The following is a 25,459-nucleotide window of genomic DNA, read 5'->3' as shown; positions in this document are numbered from 1 at the left end:
TCAGGTTTTTATAGCACATTCCTCACATGAGCTTGCAATCTTTTATGGTCGTCTTTTGTACTGATTCTTGACTTATATATGCCTTCTAATTTTGTGGTATTTGTTATTTCTGGTATTTACTGCTTCCTTTAAGTTATAATAAACATTATTTTTGAAATACGAAATAGCATGTGATAAAGTTTTCTTGCATTTATTGGCAATCAGTTCCTGCAAAGATATGTGGAAATGACTTTGGGAGGCAGGAGGAAGAACTGCAGACTAGACAACTAGCGTGTAAAAGATTTCTCAGCCCATAGGAGGGAAGGCATAGGAAATGTTTCAGATGAAATTATCCCATTTTTCCAGAAAGGAAAAGGAAGAGGGGAGAAATATGTTTCAGTCTTGCAAAATTCTGTTAATATAACCTTACAATAAAGACAAGAGCTTGTACTTTTACTCTGGACTACCTGTAAGGGTTCATGGGTGTGTAAGGCTTTCAAAGCAGGGTTTAGACATCTTCCTGCAAATATTCCTGGACACTGAAATTGTTCACTGAAATTGTTAACAGTTGAAACGTGTGCTCCCAGATGATGGAAGCTATGATTTAATATTTAGAAGAAAGCAAACTCTTTCCTTCTGTTTTAAAGCTTCCCTTGGTGCCTGATCACTTTTGGTAGAATGTATTTTTAAAAGGAATTTTAACCATCAACTTCGCTAATTCTAGAACACAGTTCAATTAGCAAGTGCTCTTAAATATTGGATTTTTCCAAAGGTGAGCTACAACTTGCTGTTCTGCTATTTATTGGAATGTGGAGCTGAAGAAGGTGTCTTTTTAATTAAATGGCGAATGCAAAATTAAGAGAAATGTTTTTTAAAGGATTTAAGTAAACTAGAAAAACACAGGAATAGCTCTGTGTATGACATCATTAAGAACTTGTGCTGTTACATTGCACATTCTGTTTACAGAATTCATTACCTAGTTACCAGTTATGAGCGTGTTTTGTAGTAACTGAATATATTGATTTTTCCAGCATTTCTTTACTTGATGAAAGAAGGCATACTTCTTTAGGCAATATGGGAATTGTATTTAGTGCACTAAAAACTTGTTATAACTTCTATACGAGTGCAAAGGAACCAGTTTTGAAGCTGATAGATCCGGTCTTCCACCACCACAAAATTAAAATATATGCCATGGATCTAAGAAATACAGAGCTGCCACTGGAAGAAAGAGCCAAGGCTGCATTATATATAGGCCTACTGGCTTATACAGGTACGCATGAAAGATTGAGCTAAGTTTGGGATAAGAGATTCCAAAGGAGGAGATTAATATATTCTACATTCATCGAAATAATATGTAATATATTATCCTTAAAGGTGTCAAAGGTGACATGCTACATTTTGGGTGACATGCCAGCATTCACCAACCAGCTATTTTTAAAAGCAACTCCATTCTCACAATTTTTAGGCTGTGAAGGCTGCATGTAAGTGGGGTGTATTCTTGCATGACCTCCAGGTCCTCTAGAATTCACGTGGGGAGGGGGACAATACAAGAATGGGACGTGCTTTTGCAGATTTTTGGGAGGCTGCTGAAGAACATTCTACAAGAACAGGCCTTGTGTAATCTGGAGTAGCCTCAGGTCAGAGGGGCTGTCAGCAGAAAGAGAGCACAGTCTAACGGTAAGTAATACTGGCATCTCATGGGGACTGCTGGGCCATGGGGCCAATTACACCATTCTCCAAGCTGGTCTTTTTGAGTGTCAGCAATGTCCCTAAGGTTAAAATCGAGGCCTGGGTCTCAACTTCAGGCCCAGTTTTGGTGCCGCCAAGTGGCACTATTCACGTGCATACAGGGGGGAGGGGGGGAATATTTCTACTTTGTTCGGGGTGTGTGTGTGAAGCATCAGCAGAATCAAGTTAGACATGAATTTTTGATACACACAAAGCCTGAAAGGTTTGCCATTGTTCTCCTAAATATTAAGGAAGCAGATTTGATGAGACTAGAGTCAGCTCGAGATACAGGTATTACGGGGTCTTCAGCTACAGTAGAACTTTTGTATCCTTGCCTGTTAGTTGGGACTTAGAAGAGATGTGGTTTAAAATTACTGCGTTGTTAAAAAGGCCGGAAAGTTATCATTATTAAAGTTCCCAATTGCTCAATAAAAAAATGGTGTTTAGAAGCAGGAATGGCAATTGTTCCTTTTTCCTGTCATACCTCATCTTTGTAATCGTGAGAACGAACTTTAAAGCCCATCCTTCCAATTTCACTCAAAGCCACATATGCAATGGAGCAAACATGCAAAGTACCATTTACCTGAAAATAAGACCTAGCCTGGTCTTATTCTTTTTAGCATGCTAATTTAAGCCCTACCCCAAAAACAAGCCCTAGTTAAGGTGGTCATCAATGGAAGGGGCATGGCCAGCACGGGAGGCAGCAAGGGCATGGGGACCAACCGTGTCCAGCAGCAACCGCAGCCTGCACAGCACAGGTGAGTTGATTACCTGTCCAACAGGTGGAGGCAGAAGTGGGTGTGAGGCACACAATCTGGATGTGCCATGTGGGACACGGGAAAGCCGAGACTCAGTGGGGAGGAGCAGACGGGCAGGTGGAGGACGCTCATTCGTGCGATGGCACCAGCAGCAGATGTGCTGGGGGAAGGTAGGTGATCCCATCGTACTGTGCAGGTTGTGGGAAAGCTGAGAGACATGAAGATGAGCCTCCTGCGGCTGGCTGGCTGCCCACTTTGTCCCATCTCTCGGCTTACCTGCTCCATTGCAGCCAGACTGGGTCAGCGGCCATGCAGGATTGCTGGTGCCACTGCTGGAAAGCTAGGCAGGTTTCAGGGCATGGCTGGCTGGCTGTGGGGCCCTGAGATATGGGGCACATGGGGCAGCTCCACTCCCTGCCTCACGGCAGTGGCACTAGTGCACTGTACAGTCTCCTACCCCATTGTGGCTGTGAGCAAGAAGTGGGCCTCCCATATATGGAAAAAATAAGACATCCCCCCCAAAATAAGCCCATGCCCAAAAATATATGATGTCTTATTTTTGGGGAACCACAGGTAATACATTTTCATGCACGAAAAGTACTTTAGTTTGTTTATGCTATTTTTTTTATTCAGGATTTTTTTCTACTTGACATTTCTTCAAATAAGATTTTATTTTAGAAACTGACCCATGTAAAAGCTGTGCCGTGTAAAAGAGTAGACTGCCATTTAATTGCAATAATATACCCATTATAGATCCTTTTTTATAGCAGACACTTCTGCTTGCGACGGTAACATTTCCAGTTTCAAATGTTGCCTTCTTTGCAGACACGTCCAACAGATCCTGTTCTGCTGTACTGGACTTGGAAGAGATTGCTCTGGGTTCAACCGAGAAGCAGAAATGCCATTTTGGCGGCTGCTGTTTGTTTCAGGCAGCAGTGATAATACTTGCATTCAAATCATTTGAACAAATTCTGCAAGTTGAATGAGGGCAGGAAAGGGGGAAGAATCTGCTTCATCTTGTCACTTATTGAAAATTTGGGAAATATCTTTGTTTAATGAGAAGGTGGCTCAGAATTTACAAACTGATTACTTTACAGGTGGTGTTGGTGCTGGAAATATTTCTACACAATATATTCAGGACATGGTTGATATTTTGATTATGCCAGATACATCCACCAAAGTCAGAATCTTAGTTTTAAAAGGACTATCTAGTGTATGCTACATTAACCCTGTAAACCAAAATGAAGCCAAAGCTCACCACCTTCCCGAAATTATGCTTTCCTATCTTGAAGAAGATGAAGACTCTGCAGAAGCGGATCCAGATGTAGTTCTAGTGAAGTTCTGGGTTTGTTATCTTATGACTGTTGTCTGCTGTAATAATATGTCTTATATTAGGTTATTTCATGAAATTGGTGGTCAAACACTAGAGAAAAGGCTGGAATATCTCTCTAATATGGAATGGTTTGGCTGGCCCCAAAACTATGCTACCTTAATGTACATCTTTATGGGATATCCAAGCCCGGAAGCATACAAATAGAATTACGGGAATATGTGTTAGAACAAATAATTCTGCTGCTGAGAAGCACTAGGTCTTTCTTACTTCAAATATTTTGACACAATAAAATTACTGCTTAGTGTTTAAATTTATGTTTAATTCTAAGATGTATTCAACCAATAAAGAATTAAAAAAGGATAAACATCCAGAGTTAAACTCAACAGAACATTTCTTTCTGCCTGGATGTTCAACTTATTAGCCTAGCATCTAACCCTGATATCTCCTAGCGGGTCTTTCGAGAACTATTCACATTGAAGTCCCCTTAGCTATTTTTGAATTCAACCAAGATTGGCTAGGTGATGGCACCTGCTTTCATTTTGCTACATGCTATCAATCTGAAGAAATGCTTTGTGAAAATGGTTTTAAGAACAATAAAAATGGTTTTAAGAATAAACAGAATTCAAAATACAAATAAACTGTTATACATATAACACCTCATGCGCTGTTAGTTGAAAATTATTGAAAACTATTAGGAATCCCGTTAAGCTAAACATTTGATAATCCATAATTGGTCTTAGATTGGGAAGAAGTCTTACCATTTGTAGAGAAGATAGTTTCAGTTTGATTGACTGAGGTGATGGGGCTGTAGATTACTTTAGCAGGGGAATACCCAGTTAGAAACGGCTGTAATCCCTATCCCATGTGGTCCAAACTTCAGAATAAAACAATTTTTAAAAGTTTTGTCTAGTAAGTAAAAAAATGAGATCCACAGCAGAAAAGTAACTTTAATAAAACTAATCAAAATGGCACAATAAGCAGCTCTCAAATTTTCTTGAAATCTTTATCAAGTTACAAAAATCAGAAACAAGGCAAAAAAACAGGTCAGGTGATGTACAGATTAAACATTTATGCAAAGTGAAGTGGCCAGGGCAGTTCATTTCCCTGTGAAACGATTAATCTATCCAGCTAAATATAACCCAGTGGAATTAAATATGTTCTCTTATACTGCACTAATTTTATAAAGATTTAACAATACTTAGAAACAAAACATGGTAGTTTTCTTCCAAATACTGTCTATTCCAGTGGTGGCGAACCTGTGGCATGCGTACTAGAGGTTGGCACACAGAGCCCTCTGTGAGCATACGCATGCCATCGCCCCAACTCAGCTCCACTGTGTTTTTCCATGGCGTTTCTCTTCATCATTTCCAGGGAACAGAAGTTTCCCTGCAAATGATGAAACAGAAGCTCACAAAAGAAAAAGATCTCACCTCTTCAGAGCTGCCGCTGTTGGGATGCCTCGCCTCCCACTGGCCAGCTGGTCTTTGGATGTCTACTGCGCATGCGCTCGCGTGCCTTGCAGTTTGGGCATGCGGGCATGCATGCACACACTTTGGGCCCTTGGTGTCTAAAATGTTCGCCATCATTTTGTCTATTCCATGCACAGGGCTAATTAGAGGGTAAGACTGAGGGGGTCTCAAGCTGTGGATTTAATAAAGTCATTTGAAAAAGTGTTTTACATTCAAAAGACATTACCTTTTGAGACAAGATAAATCTGCAAATTAATCCTGAAAAACAGAAACAGAGGCATGTCTGGTTTGGGAAGAATTGAAGAGAAATTACTTATTTCAAAATACTTATTTGGGAATTGTGCTATAATGGAAGAGGTCTCCAAGCAAGGATAAAGATACATGCCAGAGAAAACTAGAGTATGTAATATGATGTATTTATTTGGTAATTTATTTGATAATTACAAATGTCATAAATGAATAAAAACTTATTTACAAGCTGAAATACACAGTATTTCCAATTAATAAGTGACTACATACAATCTAATACTTTTGTTAAGACTGTTAGTCACTCTGCAACACATTAGCAGTGAAATCCCATCTTCCAAATCTTAGATAAACCTGTAGTTTTCAGAGGATTTCTTGATTGCTCCCCCCCCCCCCACTTAGAGCCCAACACTTTCAGAGGTTACTTTCTCAATTTAAAGGCACATCTGCAACTTCATCTGTAGAACTGTTGGAAAATTTTGAATGTTCCTCTTCAGATTCGCCATTTAAATCTTCCTCAGCAGAATCATTTTTTTCATATTCAATTTCTTCCAGATCTAAACCTTTCAAAATGTCTAGGCTTTCTGGTGCTTTTCCAGTTATTTGCTAGATAAGTGAAACAATGGTGTTAAAGACATTCTATTCTTGATAAATTTAGCTTTACATTTCAAATTATACCGGTATAAAATTATAAACAAAATACATACAGATGGTCCTTGGGTTATGACAGCAATTGGGGCCAGAATTTCCATCACTAAGCAACCTCAGTGGTGTAATGCAACATTACCTGACCACATCACTTAGTTGAAGGCAATCACAGAAGTCCTTGTTGCTGTTGCAATGCTAGGACTGCATGGGTCATTAAGTAGGAAGAGGCAGGGATCCCAGGCAAACAAGCTGTTAGGGAAGAGCTCTGGGCAAGGGAGGTGCTGCAGATGGATGCTACAGAATGTAGGCGAGTGTGTAAAGGTAGGTGCCACAGAGTGCAGGTAAGCACTGGTGAGATTTTTGAGGTTGCTCCCTTACTAGAATTAATACTCATTTCCTATTGTGCGTTCTGTTTTTTTTAAAAAAATGATTGGATTTATAGATTATTTTTTAAATTTAGTATTGTACAATGCCCTGAGGCATTCCTTGTGCCGAGCAGACATATACATTTGATAAATGAAAAGGGTCTAAGGATTAACAACACATAGACTACACACTGTGCTCATCCTCCCTGGTGGCACAGTGGTTGGAATACAGTATTGCAGGCAAACTCTGTCCTCAGCCTAGAATTTGATCCTGAGGGAGGTTCAAGGTTGACTCAACATTCCATCCTTCTGAGGACTCAGATTGTTGGGGGCAATATGCTGACCTTGTAATCTGCTGAGAGCACTATGGAACAATATCAAACTCCAAGCGTTATTGCTCAACCTCAAAGTTGAAAAATCAAGATCAGGGTTCAAAAGATCGTATCTGCCATGCAAAGGAGACTTGTAGCAGGATATTCAAGACCGCTGTTTCCTCCACCCCGCATAGATTAATCATTTACTTACTTTTTAATTTCCAAAAGGTATAAACTCCAGTCAACATCTTATCAACTGAGCAGCTTACCTCTATCATATTTGCCATATAATGAACATGGCCAGCTAGTTCTGCCAGTTCTTCATTTTCTTCTTTTAGACGAGCAATTTCACTAGTTTTTAATTCAATTTCTTGATGCAACTAGAGAAAAAAGAAGATTTTAGATAATGCAGATTTCCAAAGCATGTCTTCTGTGACTTCTTTAGAACATTACCTTTTCATTTTCTTGTAAAACCTCATGCAGGGCTTTCCTCCTCTCCTCAGCCAATTCCTTCCAATACTGGAATGAAGGATTGCCTGGGGGGAAAAAACCCTGATACTAAATCCAGCACATAATTTATTGGAATTACTGGAGCAACATCAGACCTAAGTCAACATAAAACAGGGGTGGACAACCACAGAAACTTTACAACCTGCGGTCTTCAACTCCCAGAATTTCTAAGCCACCATGTTGACTCAGGAATTCGAAGAGTTAAAGTCCACAAGTCATAAAGTTATCATATTTGCCCACTAGATATAAAATATTATTTTAACAGAAATCATATGAAACACTATGGTATCAGGGTTCTTTAAAAAATCTACTCGATTCCATTACCACAATTTTAAAACCACAAAATTCCTCATGGTAGTGGCAGATAGGGAAAAAGACCACCTCCACCCCCAGATTATTCCAGAGGTATCTTGAAGGCTGACTGAGCTGGAACCACAGGCTTGACAGCTGGGGTAAAGCCTCATTTATTTACCATTTTTTTTAATTTGCTTTCTATTCTACCTTGTAGCTCCTGGTTCGGTTACATGTCCATCTCAAACAAGAGAATGTCAAGAGTGTCTCTGTTCAAGCTCAACTAAAATTACTTGCACTTAGGTCACAATCTCTCCAGTATCTGGGTGCTCTTATTTTTCTGTATCATCTTATTCTTTACAGGATTCTAAATGGGACCTTATTTCTGTGCCTCTTGCTGGAAGCCCAGTTCTAGGCTGTCTGAGACCAAGTAGCTATATGCCCCTACAACAACACATTATACCAGTGCTCTACATGCTGCACGGGTTGCCAGGGGTGCTTAGAGGTCCAATTAAGAGGCTGGTTTTGACATTTAAAGCCCTTCATGACATGGAGCCATGTTATCTGCGGGACCACCTGTTCCTGACTATATCTGCTTGTCCCACCAAAACTGGCAGAGAAGGCATGCTTCAGGTCCTATTAAGAAATTACATTGGGCAGGTGCCAGAAGATGGGCCTTCTCTGCTGTGGCATCTGTGTTATGGAATCTTCTTTTCAACATTCTCCAAATGTCTCAAGACTTGGCTATACCATCAGGCTCTTGGGGATCCCAGGGAGATCCTGTAACAACTCCCTTATTATGGCTAAGATCATCCTCCCTGCTCATGTGTTTAGTTTTTAATGATGACAGTTTTATATAGTTACTGGCTTTTTTAGTTTTCTGCTGATATGATACATAAATGAAATAACATCAAATTGGTTTTCATGAGAATAGTCACTTAACCATCACTTCCACCTTCCTTTCATAATAGTCCCAAATACCACTCTAGATCTGTGCCTGCACAAACATACTGAACACAAAAAGACCAGTGACTCTCAATTCTCAGCTGTTTAATTAAAAGTCCCAATAGCTAAGTTTTCTTTCTATATAATGCATTAAATATAACACATAAGATCAGATCATTCTTAAAAACTGCAGCTCTCCATGTTTAGCAGTAAATACTTCTAAATATTATTACTTGATTATAACTCCAATTCAAGAGCTCTTTCTTCTGTTGTGGGATTTCAAAGGCCTCTAGCTAGATGCTACAGAAAACAAGATGATGGCATTCCATCTAACACAGGGGTCCCCAACCTCTGGGACACGGCCGGTTTGAAACCAGACTGCGGGAGAGATGGACAAGTGAGTGCAAGCACCCTTCCCTTGCGCAAGTGGAGCTTCGTGCACAAGTACCTGCTGCTAGCACGAATGGAGCTTCATGCACAAGTGCAAGCAGCTCACACATGAAGCTCCATTTGGCCAAGTGGAGGGCACGCACACCCACTGCTCACAAATGGAGCTGTGAGCGTGTGCCTACTACTCACATGCCCCTTCCCCGCAATGCCAGACTGGCAAGTGGAAAGGTTGGGGGGGGGGCGCTGATTTAATCCAGTATGATAATTTGCTATGGTAATTATATGTGGAACAAACCTTTTGCTGTAAGATCAGAAGGTTGGATCACTCCTCTTATGTTTCTGTGTTCTACTTTATCAGCAGCCTCAGGTTTGGATACTTTTGAGATAAGCTGATCATTCCAAAATTTCTTCTTGATTGAAGACTTAGCCTGCTATAAATTATGAGCAGTTTTAATAGTTTAGATCTTTGAAGGTGAAAGACAACCTATGCTTCCATCCATTTAATTAAACTTAAAACGAAGAGTCCAGAAACAATACCCTAATCAAGGAACCACCAAGGAGAAAATCACAACTCCATCCAAACTGGGAAGCCACTATATAAAAATAGGAAGCAACCTCCTCCCCACCTGCATTGATGATGTTACCTGGGTACTGAAATGTCTGCAACCAAACAACCAAACTCAGAGAGCACTAAAGTTCAAACCTGAGCTACATATATTCTCTTATATTGGAGAGTCCAGTTAAGAGTTTATATTAATACTACCTTGAGCTGCAATGACAGAAAATGAGTCACTGATCTCTCTTAATTTAATGTTCTTGGGGTAATGAGAGTGCAAAGTGGACCAGGTGCAGTGTTCTCCAAGCTTGCTGTACAACTTGGTCTGCTTCGTACTTCAGAACTGTTGTTTTGTAATGTTGCCCACCATTTATTTAAAGTATGCTATTTAAAGTAGCAGCATAATTACAGTTTAATTAAAAGCAAACTACAATTCATGTGTCAGCTCATAATGGACTGACTTCTGACTAGATTCTGTTCCAAAAGAAATTCATACCTCATTTGCCCTGCCCACCAGGCAACCTGTAATAGATGGCTGTATCATCTTAAGGGTCTGCCTCTGTGATGTGCAGTTTGTATTATTTGTAGAAACCTGCTGGGAAACAACATATAGAGAAAGCTAATTTTTAAAGTGGACTATATTATTATTTAAACACTACCAACACTTCACATTTAGTAAGAATGTTATTATATTTGATGGGAACTTTTTCTAAAAGTTAAAACATGTAAAGTCAGTACTTGTAAGTTAGGCCAAAGAACCTCCTGGCACTGCCCCCCCATGATAGAAATCATAATTAGACACCAACAAGAAACCACTGATTCATTCAGATGTAGTTTTACTCTGCATTATTTTCAAGTCCAGAAATAGGTTGATGACACCTAAGCAGTTATAAACATTCAGGTTAATTTATACACTGTTAAGTCTACCTTTGAACTTCAACCAGATACTACACAATTCAGTCTTATATCAACAGTAGTATTTACATTGTGCCTAGTCAGAGTGGAAGTTAACTTCAAAGTAGTTCTGTTTATTATAATTTCATCAATAATATAGATTACTAAAGAAAGCTTGAGAGAGAAGTTTACATATACAAGTAAAATATTGCATAGAATATATTGTTCTAAAGGTTCCTATTTGTTTAAGAGACAATATACTGAACTAGCCAGAGCACTGGCTTTTTGGAGGTTGGGGGGAGGAAGAAAAGAATGCCTGGCACCCTGTCATGTGTAAATAGCAATATCCTGCATTCTTTTTTTTTTTTTTTTTTGAAGTTACACTGCCAGCATGAGACAGTAAACAATAGTAGATAATCAAACAGGGATAGCAGGAACATAATGTCACACTAGCGTGAGAAAGTCTGTGATTCACACTATATTTCACATGACAAGTGCTAACCTTTCCCACGGTAAAGTCTCTGCTGCCAATTAATTTACTGTTGAACTTGAGGACAACTGCCAGCGACTTTGGGAACAAACACTGCACTAATTTCAGATTATTACTGTAGCTATTGAATTAGATTCAAGAAATATTCACAGCCATCCCTTGCTTGGATTAACCTATTACTTGCAATATTTTATGTTTAACCAAATAAGTACCGATGAAGGTTAAAAAGATAGCAAGTACAAAGTAAACACGAAGAATATTGATGAGCAAAGAACACATTGGTCAGATATCCATTTCATCTCAAGACAATGTAGGTCTTCTTTATCTAATTATTATTCCTTCTTCTGTACTTTGCCAGTAGTACCATAATAAGTTTCTGTATACTTAGTACCCAAGCTCCAATCATTACCTTTTAGGTGAACAAGGAGACAGGTTCAAAGGGCAAAGTTTCACCTCTGTAACTGAAGATGAAACTGGACTTAAAAGATACTTTAGGTCAGGGCTCTCCAACCTTGGCAACTTTAAGACTTGTGGACTTTGCTGGCTGAGGAATTCTGGGAGTTGAAGTCCACAAGTCTTAAAGTTGCCAAGGTTGGAGACCTCTGGCTTTAGGTTATTCCACAACTCAACCACTTTTGTACAACTTTGTCTTGTGTGCTTTCCTGGATCACAAGACTCTTACAGTCACTTATACCTTAATGATTTCCCACATTTATTACTGCAATGTGCTCTACATGGAGCTAACCTTGAAGAACGACTGGAAGCAACAACTGGTCCAGAATATGATAGTGCAGACAGTAATGAACTATCAATCAACCAATCAAAACTAGCACATTTTTTTTTCAAACTACCTAACAAATTACTAAGGGACAATCAGCCTCATGAATTTATTATGCAATTTTTTTTTATAAATCTGATTTTGGCAATGATATGAAATGCATTTTTCTTTCTTTTTACAATTCAAGTTCATTCACAAGGATAATTTTTTCCTTCTACAAAAATCTGCAGAAGATGGTCTTAGGACAGGTATTTTGAATAAATCTTTTGAACATAAGAGTCAACTGGAGCTGGGTGATATCAGCATCAAACAAATATACAACTGACATTTAATGACATTCCAGATGTCATCCAGGGAAAAATAGTCATGTTGTGGGAATCAAATGAGACATGTCAATAGTCTGTTCACTACTATCTTTTTTCTTGCACTACCATGAAAGGTGGTCAATATAGAAAACTTAGCATTATTCAATGACATTGTTTATGTGTACATAATGTTGCTCATTAACTCCCAATTCCATGTTAATTTTCCCACCCCAGCAATGCTTGATAAACATACAACTAGTATAGTTAAAGACCTGAGAGCTAAACCCTGAAATCCAGCCCTGGAATAGCAAGGGATATTAATGTATAGAAAATATTGCTATATGTTTTAATCACTAGATCAGTTAGTTAAACATTTTGGAAAATAGTAAGCGGAATTTCAAAAGTGACCCTTGATTTAAAAACTGTCTGAAATTGTTATAAAACATTTCAGTAACAGAAAATAATTTAAGTATAACTTCTTGCTTTTAGGATATTGATATTTTCACAATGAACAAATGTTAACATAATTGTTCAGTTAAATATATACTTTTAGCAATTCAAAACTGAATTCCAGAAATGAAAATTATTTTATGTTCATCTGTTGACAAGCTTATTGAGAACAGCATTAAGTATTGAAATCCTAATTTTGGATATTATACTTTCACGTTTTATCCAAGATAAAATTATAAAAATCAGCCATGTCATACAATGTTGGAACAAAGAAGTGAATCAAAGGATTAAGATTACTAGGATGTTCATATCAAGCTAGCAGTCCTAAATATACAAACTCATTTAGGAAAAGTTCTGCATCATGTATAACAATGGTAAGAGGCTCTTTTTGGACTTTTACTCTCATTCACACAATCAACATATAATTGTACAGGATATTTGTTACTGGACTTCCTATAGATTCTCTTTCCTATCGCCACTGAATTTGGCCAATTTGATCTCAGAAGTATGAAGCAATTAGCCCTCCACTAGCTATTCCTTCCCCTGCTCTTAGTTAAGACATTAAATAACTTTAAATGTCAAATTTATGTCTACTAAATACCCTGAAGTTCAACAGAAAATGAACTTCAGTAAAATAGTGGCATTTGTGTATCTTCTGTCAATGCAACTTGACAGCAGAATCTCTCTCAAATGCTAAATTAGAACTAAAGGGGGGGAAATTTAAAAAACAATTACAACCCACCTGCCTTCAACTGAGGACCTGTATACTGCACGAGTCAAAAAGAGGGCTGTGAAAATATTTACAGACCCCTCACATCCCGGACATAAACTGTTTCAACTCCTTCCCTCAAAACAATGCTATAGAGCACTGCACACCAGAACAACTAGGCACAAGGACAGTTTTCCCCCGAAAGCCATCACTCTGCTAAACAAATAATTCCCTCAACACTGTTCAACTATTTACAAAGTGTGCACTACTAATTTACTATTTACAAAGTGTGTAAATTAACTATTTACAAAGTGTGCACTGTTAATCTTCTCATCGCTCCTTATCACTCATCCCCTCCCACTTGTGATTGTAGGACTGTAACTTTGTTGCTTGTAGCTTTACGATTTATATTGACTGTTTCCTAGTATGATTTGTTGATTGTACCCTATGACTATCATTAAGTATTGTACCTTATGATTCTTGATTCTTAACGAATGTACCTTTTCTTTATGTATACTGAGAGTATTTACACCAAGACAAATTCCTTGTGTGTCCAATCACACTTGGCCAATAAAGTATTCTATTCTATTCTATAGTTTGAACAAGTGTTGATTAATATAACATGGAATTGTGCTTCATATATTGAAATGAAATTTATCAGCCCAAGTTATTAGTTTTATGCACAAAATACCAGTTTACTATCCATGTATTCTATGACATATAACGTTTATAGGAAATAACAAGAGTATATGAATAGCAACTGATACAGGCAGTCCTCAACTTACGACCACAATTGAACCTAAAGTTTATGTTGCTGAGAAATTTGTTAAGTGAGTTTTGCCCCATTTTACGACCTTTCTTGCCCCATTTGTTAAGTGAATCACTGTAGTGGTTAAATTAATAACCTGGTTAAGTGAACCTGGTTTCCCCACTGATTTTACTTGTCAGAACATCACTAAAGGGGATCACAAGACCCTGGGATATTGCAACTGTCATAAATATGAGTCAACTGTCAAGCATCTGAATGTAAATCACATGATACTACAACGGTCATAAGTGTGAAAAGGGGGTCATCAGTTGCTATTTTCAGTGCCATTGTAACTTTGAATGGTCACTAAATGAACCATTGTAAGTCGAGGACTACCTGTATAATTGATAAGTGTTGCCATTAGCACTTTGTTAACATGTTTAGTTACCTTCACTGAGGGATGCTTTTCGGTATTTGATTGCGGCTTCATTTTAGAATTCATGTTTTGTTTTTAAAGCCAAAACCTAAAACAAGCACAATGAAAACATTAACACAAACAGAATTATCCTGCACAGTCAAAAGTATCTCAAGCTCTTTTTATTCAGGCATCCAGCTAAATTTTTCAACCTAGACATTCTAACACTGGAAGCTTACAAATAAAAAGAAAAGAAACTTGAGGACTTTGGAACAAGAATTCAAAAAAAAAAAAAAACTGTTCTGAAAAGGACAAGCCAGCCTCATGTTGCATCTTGCACAGGTATCCTCTACTCCTAGGTGAAAGCAGGTCACCAACAAAAAGCAACACTTGCAGCTACATGTTTATGCCGCCAAGACTAAAACAAGCCCTCCGGCTTTATTTGCATGCACGCTTTTTTTTATTAATGGGCCAGAAAGCCTCATTTAGAAAGCATCTCAATTCCTCATTTAAGTGACCGGAGTGTTATTTGATAGAAACAGAAATTATTATTATTATTATTTAAATCAGGGGTCTCCAACCTTGGCCACTTTAAGACTTGCGGACTTCAACTCCCAAAATTCCTCAACTTCAATTCTGGGAGTTGAAGTCCGCAAGTCTTAAAGTGGCCAAGGTTGGAGACCCTGATTTAAATAGACCCTTCATAAATAACATAAAATTTACATACTAAGCCCCGCTGAGCATAAGTAGGTTTGGAGCCCTGACTTCTGAAGTCCCAGCCTATCTTTTAAACCTTGGCTCGCACCGAATCTGTTTTTAAAGGGGGGAAACCCCCAAATTTAGGGGTGATGAAATGGGAGGGAAGCCTCAGGGGATCCCTAAAGAGGATGGACTCCAACTCCCATTCTCCCCGGGAAGGATGTCGGTTGAAAACTGGAGTGGGGTGGCGGGGGAGGGAGAGCTGGGCAGCGCAGGGACCCCAGGAGCGACTCCGGGGGAGGCGGCTCGCCCAACGGAAAATGGCTCCCCTTCCCCTCCTTCAGCCACCGGCAAAGCGTGTTGCCGTTTCGAAATGACCCCCGTCCCCTTAGAAAAGCGCCTCTGAACCCGTGAGAGGCGCGGAAGGCAAAGGGAGAAACGGCAAACCTGGGGGAAATCGGGGCTCCCTTTGAGAGGCCGCGCGCCGACCCTCCAACCGCGACTCCCGCGCTCGCTTGAAACAAGGAGCCTTTCGCGCGCAGCCCTAAAGCCCTCGCAGCGTCGGCGGGCGGGCCTTGTGACGCGGGTCAGCCCCGCTCCAATAGCCGTCCGTCGGCCCGATGCCTCTAGCCTATCAAAATCCCGAATTCGGAAAACCGAGAGCCATTCGGGGCTTTCCTTCCTCTAAACCTGCCCCGCCCCGCCCCACCCCCATCCACGTGAGTCACGCCTTTTGCCTATCTGATGTTTGGAGGAAAATGTCTGTTGGGGGGCTTGGGGGTGGGGGGGCTGCTGGAAGAAAAGTTTCCGGGCGTGGCGCAGTCTTTGCGCATGCGTCATTCAAAAGCAAACATTCTTGAGTTCAGTCTTAACGCCTGGCTTGCTTTCAAATCAGTGAGTAGGGCATGACATCTTCGATCCATAGGAAGGTCCGCCCTGGCTGAAGATCCCTTAATTCATTGATTTGACTTTATTTGTAGGCCACTCACTTTGTAAGAGTCTGCTAAAACACAAGTAATCGCCTAATCGTCTATGGAGACTCTCCGTCATTCAGGTCATGGGTTGTCTCAAAGGTGCATTTTCAAGAGGCTACTGGACTTTCTTGTTTTTCTTTGAAGACCTTTCGCTTCTCATCCAAGAAGCTTCTTCAACTCAGAGCTCAAGAAGCTTCTTGGATGAGAAGCGAAACATCTTCAAAGAAAAAGCATAGTACATAAAATCATATGTTACAACGTCTTACCAGTTAATTAATATTTCAGCTTTAACTTCCAACAACACGAGCGCACAACAGATATAAACTAAATGTAAACCACTCCAAACTTGATTGCAGGAAGTATGATTTCAGCAACAGGGTGGTCAAGGTCTGGAACTCACTACCTGATTCTCTTGTCACCTGCTCAAACTTCCACTCTTTTACTCTGAAACTAACCTCTATTGACCTCACCCCATTTCTAAGAGGTCTGTAAGGGGCGTGCATAAGCGCACAATCGTGCCAACCGTCCCTGTCCTATTGTCCCAAATTATTAGTTCCTATTTCTTACATTAAAACTTATGTTTATTCTTATTTCTATTGTATTTGTGGAAAGGGAATTTCATGAAGGCAGTAGTGTCACAAAACACAGGAAAAGCCCAAGGGGAACATCAGGTCAGCCAGAAAACAAACTTATATAGGAAAAGGAATCAAATAAAAAGTATTAAAGAATCCCTATAGACAAAAGCCTAAGTAATTAAGAAAAGTAGACAAATAGGAAAAGGAAACAAAAGATAATTTGGAAAACCCTTGCAAACACAGGACATAACAAATAAGCAAAACAAACAGACAAAAGACACAAAATATAAATTACAAAAGGGACAGACAGAAGAAATATGAAAAACTATCTTAAAGCTAAAAGAGATTACAGAAAACCAATAATACAATCTGGCCACCCTGCAGAGTTTGCCCTCCAGTGGAAATAAAGACAAACTCAAACAGGATTTGAAACATTAGGCACAAATACTTCAACTTACAAAGGGAGAAAAGGGTATAAAAAAACAGGGACTTACCATAAGAAGCTAGCTAGCCCAGGAACGCAGACTTCTCGCTGTTCTCCACCTTCCTGAAAAAATAAAAAGATCCAGCTTTCAAGCAGTTGTCGGTATCCTTGCGCCGGAGCTCTCCCAGCGGGAAAATCGAATCCTCGAAAGAAAGGCATTTTGACACCTTTCAACATATTGTAAGCATTTGACAAAATAAAAATAAGATAAAATTTTAAAAAGGTCCAGTTGCCTCTTGAAAAAGCACCTTTGGCACAATAGCATATTCAAAACTCCAGCTGTAAAACGTAACATGCCCGCAAATGATAAAAGCAAGTGAAAATAATAATAATGATAATCCCACCAAAGTCCATGGCATCAAACACTGGTTAGAGATCTAAATAAGATCGGAAGTGATACACAGACAGTGCTTGATTTAACAACAGTTCATTTAGTGACCACTCAAAGATACGACAGCACTGGAAAAAGTGACTTATGATCGCTTTCCACACTGACGACTGTTGCAGCAGCTCCATGGTCAGGTGATCAAAATTCAGCCGCTGATCAACTGGCTCGTATCTATGACGGTTGCAGTGTCCTGGGGTCATGTGATCACCTTTTGTGACCTGACAAGCAAAGTCAGCCTCATTCACTTGTTACTCCCTTGACAACTGCATTGATTTGCTTAACAACCACGGCAAGAAAGGATGGAAAATGGGGCAGAAGAACTCACTTAACCAATGTTTCACTTAGCAACAGAAATTTTGGGTTCAATGTTGGTTGTAAGTCGAGGAGTATCTGTACTACTTTCATCCAGGTACTTTTTTAGAAACCCTTCTAAATCAATTCCCATATCAACATTAATACGAGTTTAAACCACTGTGTTATCTTGCTCAGTATTTTCTGAATTTAGGGCGGGCAAGTTTGGGAGAGGGCAGTGAGCGCATTTATATTTTTTGCAGCAAAGTGGTTTACAGTCAGAGGCCTGTCTGTTCAGATTGGGCGGGGTGTGTGTCCTGAGGCAGCCCCTCTTCACAGAACCAATTTAGAATCTTTTCCAGTCTTTCCTGATTTTTATATTGGATTCAGGATTTTTTATATAAAAACAGGGGACTCATGTTTGTCTCCATGCTTAGCCATAGACGTTCACGGGGTGACATAGGCCAGTCAACTCTCTCTTAGCCCAACCTACTTCACAGGATTTCTGTAGGGAGAAATGGGTGGAGGGAATGCTATGTTTGTCACCTTGTGTTCTTGAATAAAAAATGGTACAGATAGCCCTCAACTTAACGACCACAATTGAGCCCAAAATTTCTGTTGTTAAATGAGATTTGTAAAGTGAGCTTTGTCCCATTTTACAACATTTCTTGCCACAGCTGTTAAGTGAATCACTGCAGTTGTTAAGCTAGTAAGCCAGTTGTTAAGTGAATCTGGCTTCCCCATTGACTTAGCTTGTGAGAAGGTTACAAAAGGTGATCCCATGACCCTGGGACACAGCAATCGTCATAAATATCAACCAGTTGCTAAGCATCTGACTTTTGATCACATGACCGTGGGGAGGCTGCAAAAGTTATAACTCTGAAAAATAGCCATAAATCACTTTATTTGGTCCCCTTGTAACTTTGAATGGTCAGTAGAATAGAATAGAATAGAATAGAATAGAATAGAATAGAATAGAATAGAATAGAATAGAATAGAATAGAATAGAATAGAATTCTTTATTGGACAAGTGTGGTTGAACACACAAGGAATTTGTCTTGGTGCAAATACTCTCAGAATATATGTAACAGAAAAGATACATTCATTAAGAATCAAGAATCATAAGGTACAACACTTAATGAACTGTTGTAAGTCGAGGACTATTTGGATAAAAATGTAACAACAAAAAGGGATTCTTCCACCCAGCCACCCCATTATGAATTCCAACATGAATAAAGTCAATGTCATAGAAAGAGTAAGATGATCAAAAAGAATCTTGATTGCCTTTTTCAGATTCATGATAATGGGAATAAAAATATCACAGTTCTAGTATACCACTTGGGGAAATTAATCTACAGATGTTTCCCCAGGTAACTTATAGCCATGAAGCCTCTGTTTCCCTTAAACTGGAAATAGTGCAAACTGCTCCTTCAGCTAAACTAAGTATTCATTCAAATAATTTCCCACATGCACTATACATTAGTGCCATCAACAAATAATTACCTTAATATGCATTAAATCTAAGATAAGAGCATTTTACATTTATTTCACACCCTTAATTAAATGCTATTTAATTAAGAATGCCTATTCCAGAAATTTGTAGAACAGGCTTTTAGAACAATTGGAACAATCATGGTAATAATATCAATTATAAACTTGAGTTTGTTTATTTTCCTTTAATTTATTTTTGGCTCTGATACCTCAGTCAGGTGTTCATAATAATAGAGGCATTCCTTCTTCACCTCATGTAAAAGGTTTACTGGACATGCCATTATGATTCAATCAGAATTCTCTTTAATTTCTTCAGCCATGAGTCATTTGCAAAGAAGCTCTTGTTTCAGATCTGAAAAGGAGCTTATTTTGCTAATTTAGATAAGAGACATTTGTAAGAACTATTATATATTATTACTGTAACACCAGGAATCCAACAGAAAGGCTTCAAGTTACACCCTCTTTTTTAGCCCACTAAGGGCAAAGTTCTAGTACGTATAAAAACATGTTGTGACATTTACGTTCATTTAAACATTTTGCCAATCCCAATATTTCCTGTGTATCAGAATAGATTTCAGTTTGTCTTCTTCAGAACAAATCTCTACATCTGGTATTATGACTGTTTGCATTTCAAAAGTAGCTTGAACAAATATTGAGGTTTCTTATTGGGTTCAGCAAGCTTGCTTTGAATGTTTGCTGTGCAAAAGGATGTGTTATTTGAAACATGGCATGGAAAATGTCCTCTTATATTTTTTTCATAATATAAGAGTAGAATCACTTCTTGACTATAATAAAATATCTCTGGGTGAATGGTGCATCTCTATGTGTTTGTTTTGGAGAATGCATTGGAAACCACATTATCTATACACTGAACTGTCTCAAGGCAGACTGTGATCAGTCATGGGAATCCAATATCATTAAGAAACACATCAGTTTATCCAGGCTTCCAAAAATGAGACTCATAGCCATATACCACCAAAACTCTCAGGTCTGTTTACAGCATGTTGGGACCCATGACTCAGGTAGGTGGGTAGGTGGGTATGGTAGGTAAGTAGGTAGGAAGGGTGAAAGGGAGCAAGGAGGGAAAGAAGCATATACTAAGGATATTTTTGAGCAATTGATTCAGAAGTTAATTTTAATAGTGTCAACAGTTAATAGCCAATAGTGTCAACAGAAACATCTGCTTGTATGGAGAGATTGTGTCTAAGACATGTCATGGAAGAGGAACAAGTTCTACCTGACAAGACTGAGACTGAGTTGAAAGTAGATTTACAACTGACATGGTTGTACAAGAATGACATGGAAAAGAATGTTACATTAGACATGCAAAAGAAACCAAATGATGTCTTAATAATTAAAAGAGCTATACAAACAACAAGGTAAGATAATAATCTGGATACTTTTCCTATATTGGATTTACCAAAAAAAAGCTTGTTATAGCTTGAAGAATGTTGTGAGAAGAAACAATGAAAAAATGAAAAGAAATCAAGTTCTATGATATTATTTAAATAGTAAAGGTTAAGATTGTTAAGAGTAAGGAGGTGATAAGTTACTAAAAAAATTGAAACTTGTGATGAAGATGGGAAGTCATCTGTTTACATATTTCTTTTAAATATTCTTTCTTTTTTTCCTATTTTCTGCACTTTAGTTCTTTAATTTTGTTCAGCGTGCATTAGTTTTTATTGCTATAATTATCTTTATTAAAGTTACTATTTAAAAAAATTGCAACCACTTACCGAAGAGCTGTGGGATGCAATAATTGCATGTTTTACTTTGAACTTTTTAATAACTCTCTGAAAGTATTATTTTCGAAGTAATTCCCTATTCCTTGGGAACCTGTATCCAAGAAAAGGCACTTTTGACTGTATCCATTTAATGGGCTGAACCAGGGGTGGGTTTCTACCGGTTCTGTCCACCTCTGTAGAACTGGTAGCTCTGAAGAGCAGCAGACATAGAACCAGTTCTATGTCTGCTGATGTTTTTGCCCACCAGCCCACCCGGGCTCTTACCTGATCTTTATTTCCTGATTTTTCAACTTCAGCTGCCGCACGAGGCACAGCTGCAGTTAGAAAAGCAAGAAAAGAGGGCCGTTTCAAAGGCTGCTTCTCTGCAGGCAGCTGCGGCTGACGATTTACAGGCGCGCGGCTCGCAGCCTGCAGGAAAGCTCGTAAATCCCGAACCGGTAGTTAACCCTGTCATATCCTACCCCTGGACTGAACCTGAAATTTCTAAGAAGGAAGGTGGTTTAATAACAGATTTCCATCCCCTCTCCTTCCTTTTAGCTGTCCATCTCTCCTTTAAAAAGGCTCTTTGAGGGAGGAGCGTTCTTAGACATATATTGGTAGAAAAATTCAGAAGGTTGATTGAATTGTCCATAAGTAGGGAATCTTCTGGTTTTGACTATCTCTCTGTCTACTGCTAAGCAGAAAAAGAAAATTTGGAGCATCTTAACCTGAAATCAGAATAGAGCTGGAAGGGACCTTCGAGGCCTTCCAGTCCAACCCCTGCTTAAGCAAGAAACCCTATACCACTTCAGACAAGTGGTTGCCCAGTCTCTTCTTAAAAGTCTCCAGTGATGAAGCACTTACAACTTCTGTTGGCAAGCTGTTCCACTGGTTAATTGTTCTGTTAGAAAGTTTCTCCTTAATTCCAGGTTGCTTCTCTCCTTGATTAGTTTCCATCCATTGTTTCTTGTCTTGCCTTCTGGTGCTTTGGAAAATAAGTTGACCTCCTCTTCTTCGTGGCAGCCCCTCATTTAAAAAAGCACGAACAACTTGTTGCAAAAATCCAATGTTACCTAGAAAGGAATGAAATAATTCTAGAGAAGCACGCATAATATGGCCAAGCTTTGTTGACAAAATATGCATTTAAAATTAGAGTTTAAATATTTGTTAGTATTTTAATTGTTATATAATCTAAATGTTTATAAATATATGTGTGCCAATCAAACTAAATGCTATAATAAACAGAAAGTATTTCCTTTATCACTGAACTTGGATGGAAGTCAGTGGCAGCTTCCACTAGATGGCAGTCTAACCTTAATATTAAAGCTCTGTTCTTCAGTGCTAAAACAGCGCTTGCTGAATTAATCTTCTTAACCTTGGCTTGCACAAAATATCCAATCATAAACTATTCTACCATCTTTTAACATAGTATGTTGAGGAAATATAGCTAATAAGCATGACCAAGAATGTGTGAAAATCCGCTATGTTAGAGCCACCCCATGCAAAAATCCAGATAACCACTGGCTGGCTGCCAAGAGACAAAGATTGTGCAAGATTGATGTCAATCCCTCTAGATCAGGGGTCGCCAACCTTTTGGACCTCAGGGACCACCAAACTCATAATTTTAGATCCCAGGGACCACTAACCGGTTGTTTGGGCATGGCCTAATTTGTGGGTGTAGTTTGGTGGTCATGTGACTGGCTGGGCATGACTTGTATGTAAATATTATAAATATTTATATAAATATTGAATTTTTGATAAAAAAGAGAAACTTTTACCCAAAATCAGGCAAAGCAGGCAGGCAGATTGAGTTGCTCACAGAATCACAGATTCATTCAGAGATCTATCTATCTGCCATTGGCTAACTCAGTCTGTCACATAAAATTTGCTTGCAAGCAAACTCATAAAATTAACTCACAACACACCATGCATGCAAATATTGAATTTTTTTTATAAAAAAGAGCAACTTTTACCCAAAATCAGGCACAGCAGGCAGATTGAGTTGCTCACAGAATCATTCAGTGATCTATCCATCTGCCATCGGCTAGCTCAGTCTCTTAAATTTGCTTGCAATGAGTCTGCACTGAATTTGCTTGCAAGCAAACCTTCAGTCCTAGGGGAGGTTCGTCTGTGCTGAGCCGAAGATCTAAAGACTAGCTAGAAAGCAAGAAATCCAACCATTTCCTGCTTCCTAGCTAATCTAAATCTCCTGGCGCAGCAGAACAGATGATGGTCGGAAAAAGGAAAAATAGCAATTTAGCAGGCAACTTTACCAGGTAAGGAGTGAGTGGGAGGGGAGGGTTCCCAGGGGGCCATGTGGACAGCGCAGCCTTGTGTTTCTGCACAGCCTGGATTAATTGCTTTGTGGGGGTGCTCTGGGGATGAGATTTCTCTGCGGCCCACAAAAATTTTCTCATGGCCTACCAGTGGGCCGTGGCCCACCGGTTGGTGATCGCTGCTCTAGATAGACCAGACCAACACTAAAACTGTTTTTTTTTTATTGAAACTGGCTAAAATAATAGAATCTGCCAAGTCTGATTTTGTTGTTCCTATCCATCAATCCTTGTGTTTCATGAGAAGTTCTTGAGAATGAAATAGGTAAAGAGGTACTTGAAGTGATGCTAGCAAAGGATAAGGATTGAATAAGCTTAATTAAACATGTCAGGTTTTAAGGAGTCTCTGGATGTTCCATTTTTACAAGGGAAATTAAAATAGGTTAGGAGAACTGTCCCAATGGTGCTCCCCCCCCCCCTGCAAAGGCAATTGGACTTTCTTGGTTTTTTTTTCTTTCAAAATGTTTCTTTTCTCAACCAAGAAGCTTCTTCGGTTCTAAATGATGGGTGGGGAATGGATGGATTTATATTCTTTGCAGTCCCACTCAAACCATCTATTCCTACCTGTCATTTAAAACTGAATAAGTTTCTTGGATGAGAAGCATATTGTTTTCAGAGAAGAAAACCCAAGAAAGTCCAGCTGCCTTTTTGAAAAAGCACCTTTGGGACAATCGTGACCTGGATGGTTGAGAATCTCCATAGACAGGAAAACTGACTTTTTCAGTAAAGATTTCTTAGCTGCTTTTTCTCAGTTGTGCAACATTTCCCCCCCAGTCATTAATTCAAACTTCCACTGGTTGGCTGTTTTGACAGGTCCAGTAAGGCTTTGTGTTTACACAGTGTGTTTTATCCTATCTGGCACTGCCTTTGTGCCAGAACATAAACTCTTTGGCACCAAATAAACTAAAATTACGGCTACAGTAGTTAAGGGTGGCTCTTTTTGAAATAAGCTTCTGCATTAGGCCAGAAGGTTAAGGAAGGAACTAACTTGTCTCATCTGCTAGTTCTTTTCACACACAGGAGAAGAACCAGACAAAGTAATTTGAACAGTCATCTTTGGACATGACTTATGGAGTTAACCATGACCATATCTGGATATTATATTGATTGGAGACCATCAGGGGACTCCAGGACTGTGAAGTTGAAAAACACAGTGGAAGAACATAGCAAATCCCTTCCATATGCTGCCAGAAATTGGAGCAGAGTTATACTGGAAGACTTTCCCCCTATTTTATCTGTATTAGGCCAGGAGAAAAAACTCATCTATAGGTGACCCTTTGAGTCCAGATGCTACAGAAGTCGAGGTTAAACAAGACATCCATATAACTAACATGGATAACATGAACTCCCTCTTCATGTTAAAATGCCTGAATTTCTTAACTGGGACAGGATGCTGGGTCTGCCTTTAACACAATTAAATGTGATACTGATGTAAACAAGCCTTTATAATTCAGGAGGTTAATATATCCTCCTGCAATTCATGATGCAAAGCATTAGTCGTTACAGGTACCAGTAATCGATATAAGGGGAAAGTTTGACAGGACTTTGCTACATGTAAAAAACGCCAATACAGGCACCCACAATCTTGTAACAAATTTACAGTAAACAGCAAATGAAAAAAAATGCAATTATAAGCCGTCAACTAGAGAAACGTGCAGATAAGCCGATATTCCCAACTCTGTACTTAAAAAAAGATTAAAACTCTCCATGCTGATAAAATTGCGACTCAAACGTTCTTATAATCTGGGGATATTGGTTGAGTAAATTTCACCATCGTTTATTTGAATCCAGATCTCTGGATTTATACGAACGCTGAACTATTAACTAACTCACTTGACGGGCTTTGTTAGTACGCTCGAACCACAATTAGCCTGTGATGCGAACTCGGTCTCTGGGTTACGCCAAGCAGGCACCGCCTGTGCGCAAATCTAAGTTTACGGTGCCAGAAACCTCGCTGCGTTCATCATTGGGTCGTACTTATCGGCGGGGGTGGTGGTGTCAAGGCTGCAGCCTGAAACGCCTGCAATTGTGAAGAGTACGCAGCCTGCTGTATTCCGCATACAGGCGCGCAGTCCTCCACTCTGTAATCGTTTGTCTCCCCCTGCGAATCCCGACCCCATCGGGCTTTCCAAACTCTCTCCCTTTCCTTCTCTCCCCGCCCCCCCGCGTGTTCGTCAAG

General features: G+C 39.2%; 2 protein-coding genes across 6 annotated transcripts; one reads left to right on the top strand and one right to left on the bottom strand.

The window, feature by feature from the left end:
* The first annotated feature begins 1,053 nt into the window (after window positions 1-1,053).
* On the top strand, window positions 1,054-4,048 carry ARMH2 (armadillo like helical domain containing 2). Its single transcript, XM_026669877.2, has 2 exons — window positions 1,054-1,249; window positions 3,563-4,048. Exons 1-2 carry the CDS (start codon window positions 1,054-1,056, stop codon window positions 4,000-4,002), a joined length of 636 nt encoding a protein of 211 aa, XP_026525662.1. The 3' UTR covers window positions 4,003-4,048.
* A 677-nt stretch (window positions 4,049-4,725) lies between these two features.
* Window positions 4,726-25,392, bottom strand: GMNN (geminin DNA replication inhibitor). 5 transcript variants are annotated; one of them, XM_087961410.1, is made up of 9 exons: window positions 25,114-25,392; window positions 21,812-22,020; window positions 17,064-17,116; window positions 14,355-14,430; window positions 10,029-10,124; window positions 9,272-9,407; window positions 7,294-7,376; window positions 7,110-7,220; window positions 4,726-6,119 (listed from the first exon to the last, which is right to left on the bottom strand). In XM_087961410.1, the coding sequence occupies exons 4-9, from the start codon at window positions 14,406-14,408 to the stop codon at window positions 5,943-5,945; spliced, it is 657 nt and encodes a 218-aa protein (XP_087817536.1). In that variant the 5' UTR covers window positions 14,409-14,430; window positions 17,064-17,116; window positions 21,812-22,020; window positions 25,114-25,392; the 3' UTR covers window positions 4,726-5,942. The 5 variants fall into 5 exon arrangements, with proteins under 5 accessions (XP_087817536.1, XP_087817535.1, XP_026525745.1 ...); XM_087961409.1 differs by having other exon boundaries at window positions 10,029-10,127; window positions 25,114-25,206; XM_026669960.2 differs by lacking the exons at window positions 17,064-17,116; window positions 21,812-22,020; window positions 25,114-25,392 and adding an exon at window positions 15,468-15,727 and having other exon boundaries at window positions 10,029-10,127.
* Window positions 25,393-25,459: the final 67 nt, after the last annotated feature.

This window comes from Notechis scutatus, chromosome 3 (assembly GCF_049901735.1).
Source record: "Notechis scutatus isolate UNSWTSFEM ecotype Mainland chromosome 3, rNotScu1.2, whole genome shotgun sequence".
NCBI classification, from domain to species: Eukaryota; Metazoa; Chordata; class Lepidosauria; order Squamata; family Elapidae; genus Notechis; species Notechis scutatus.
This window is presented reverse-complemented; position numbering and strand designations above follow the sequence as displayed.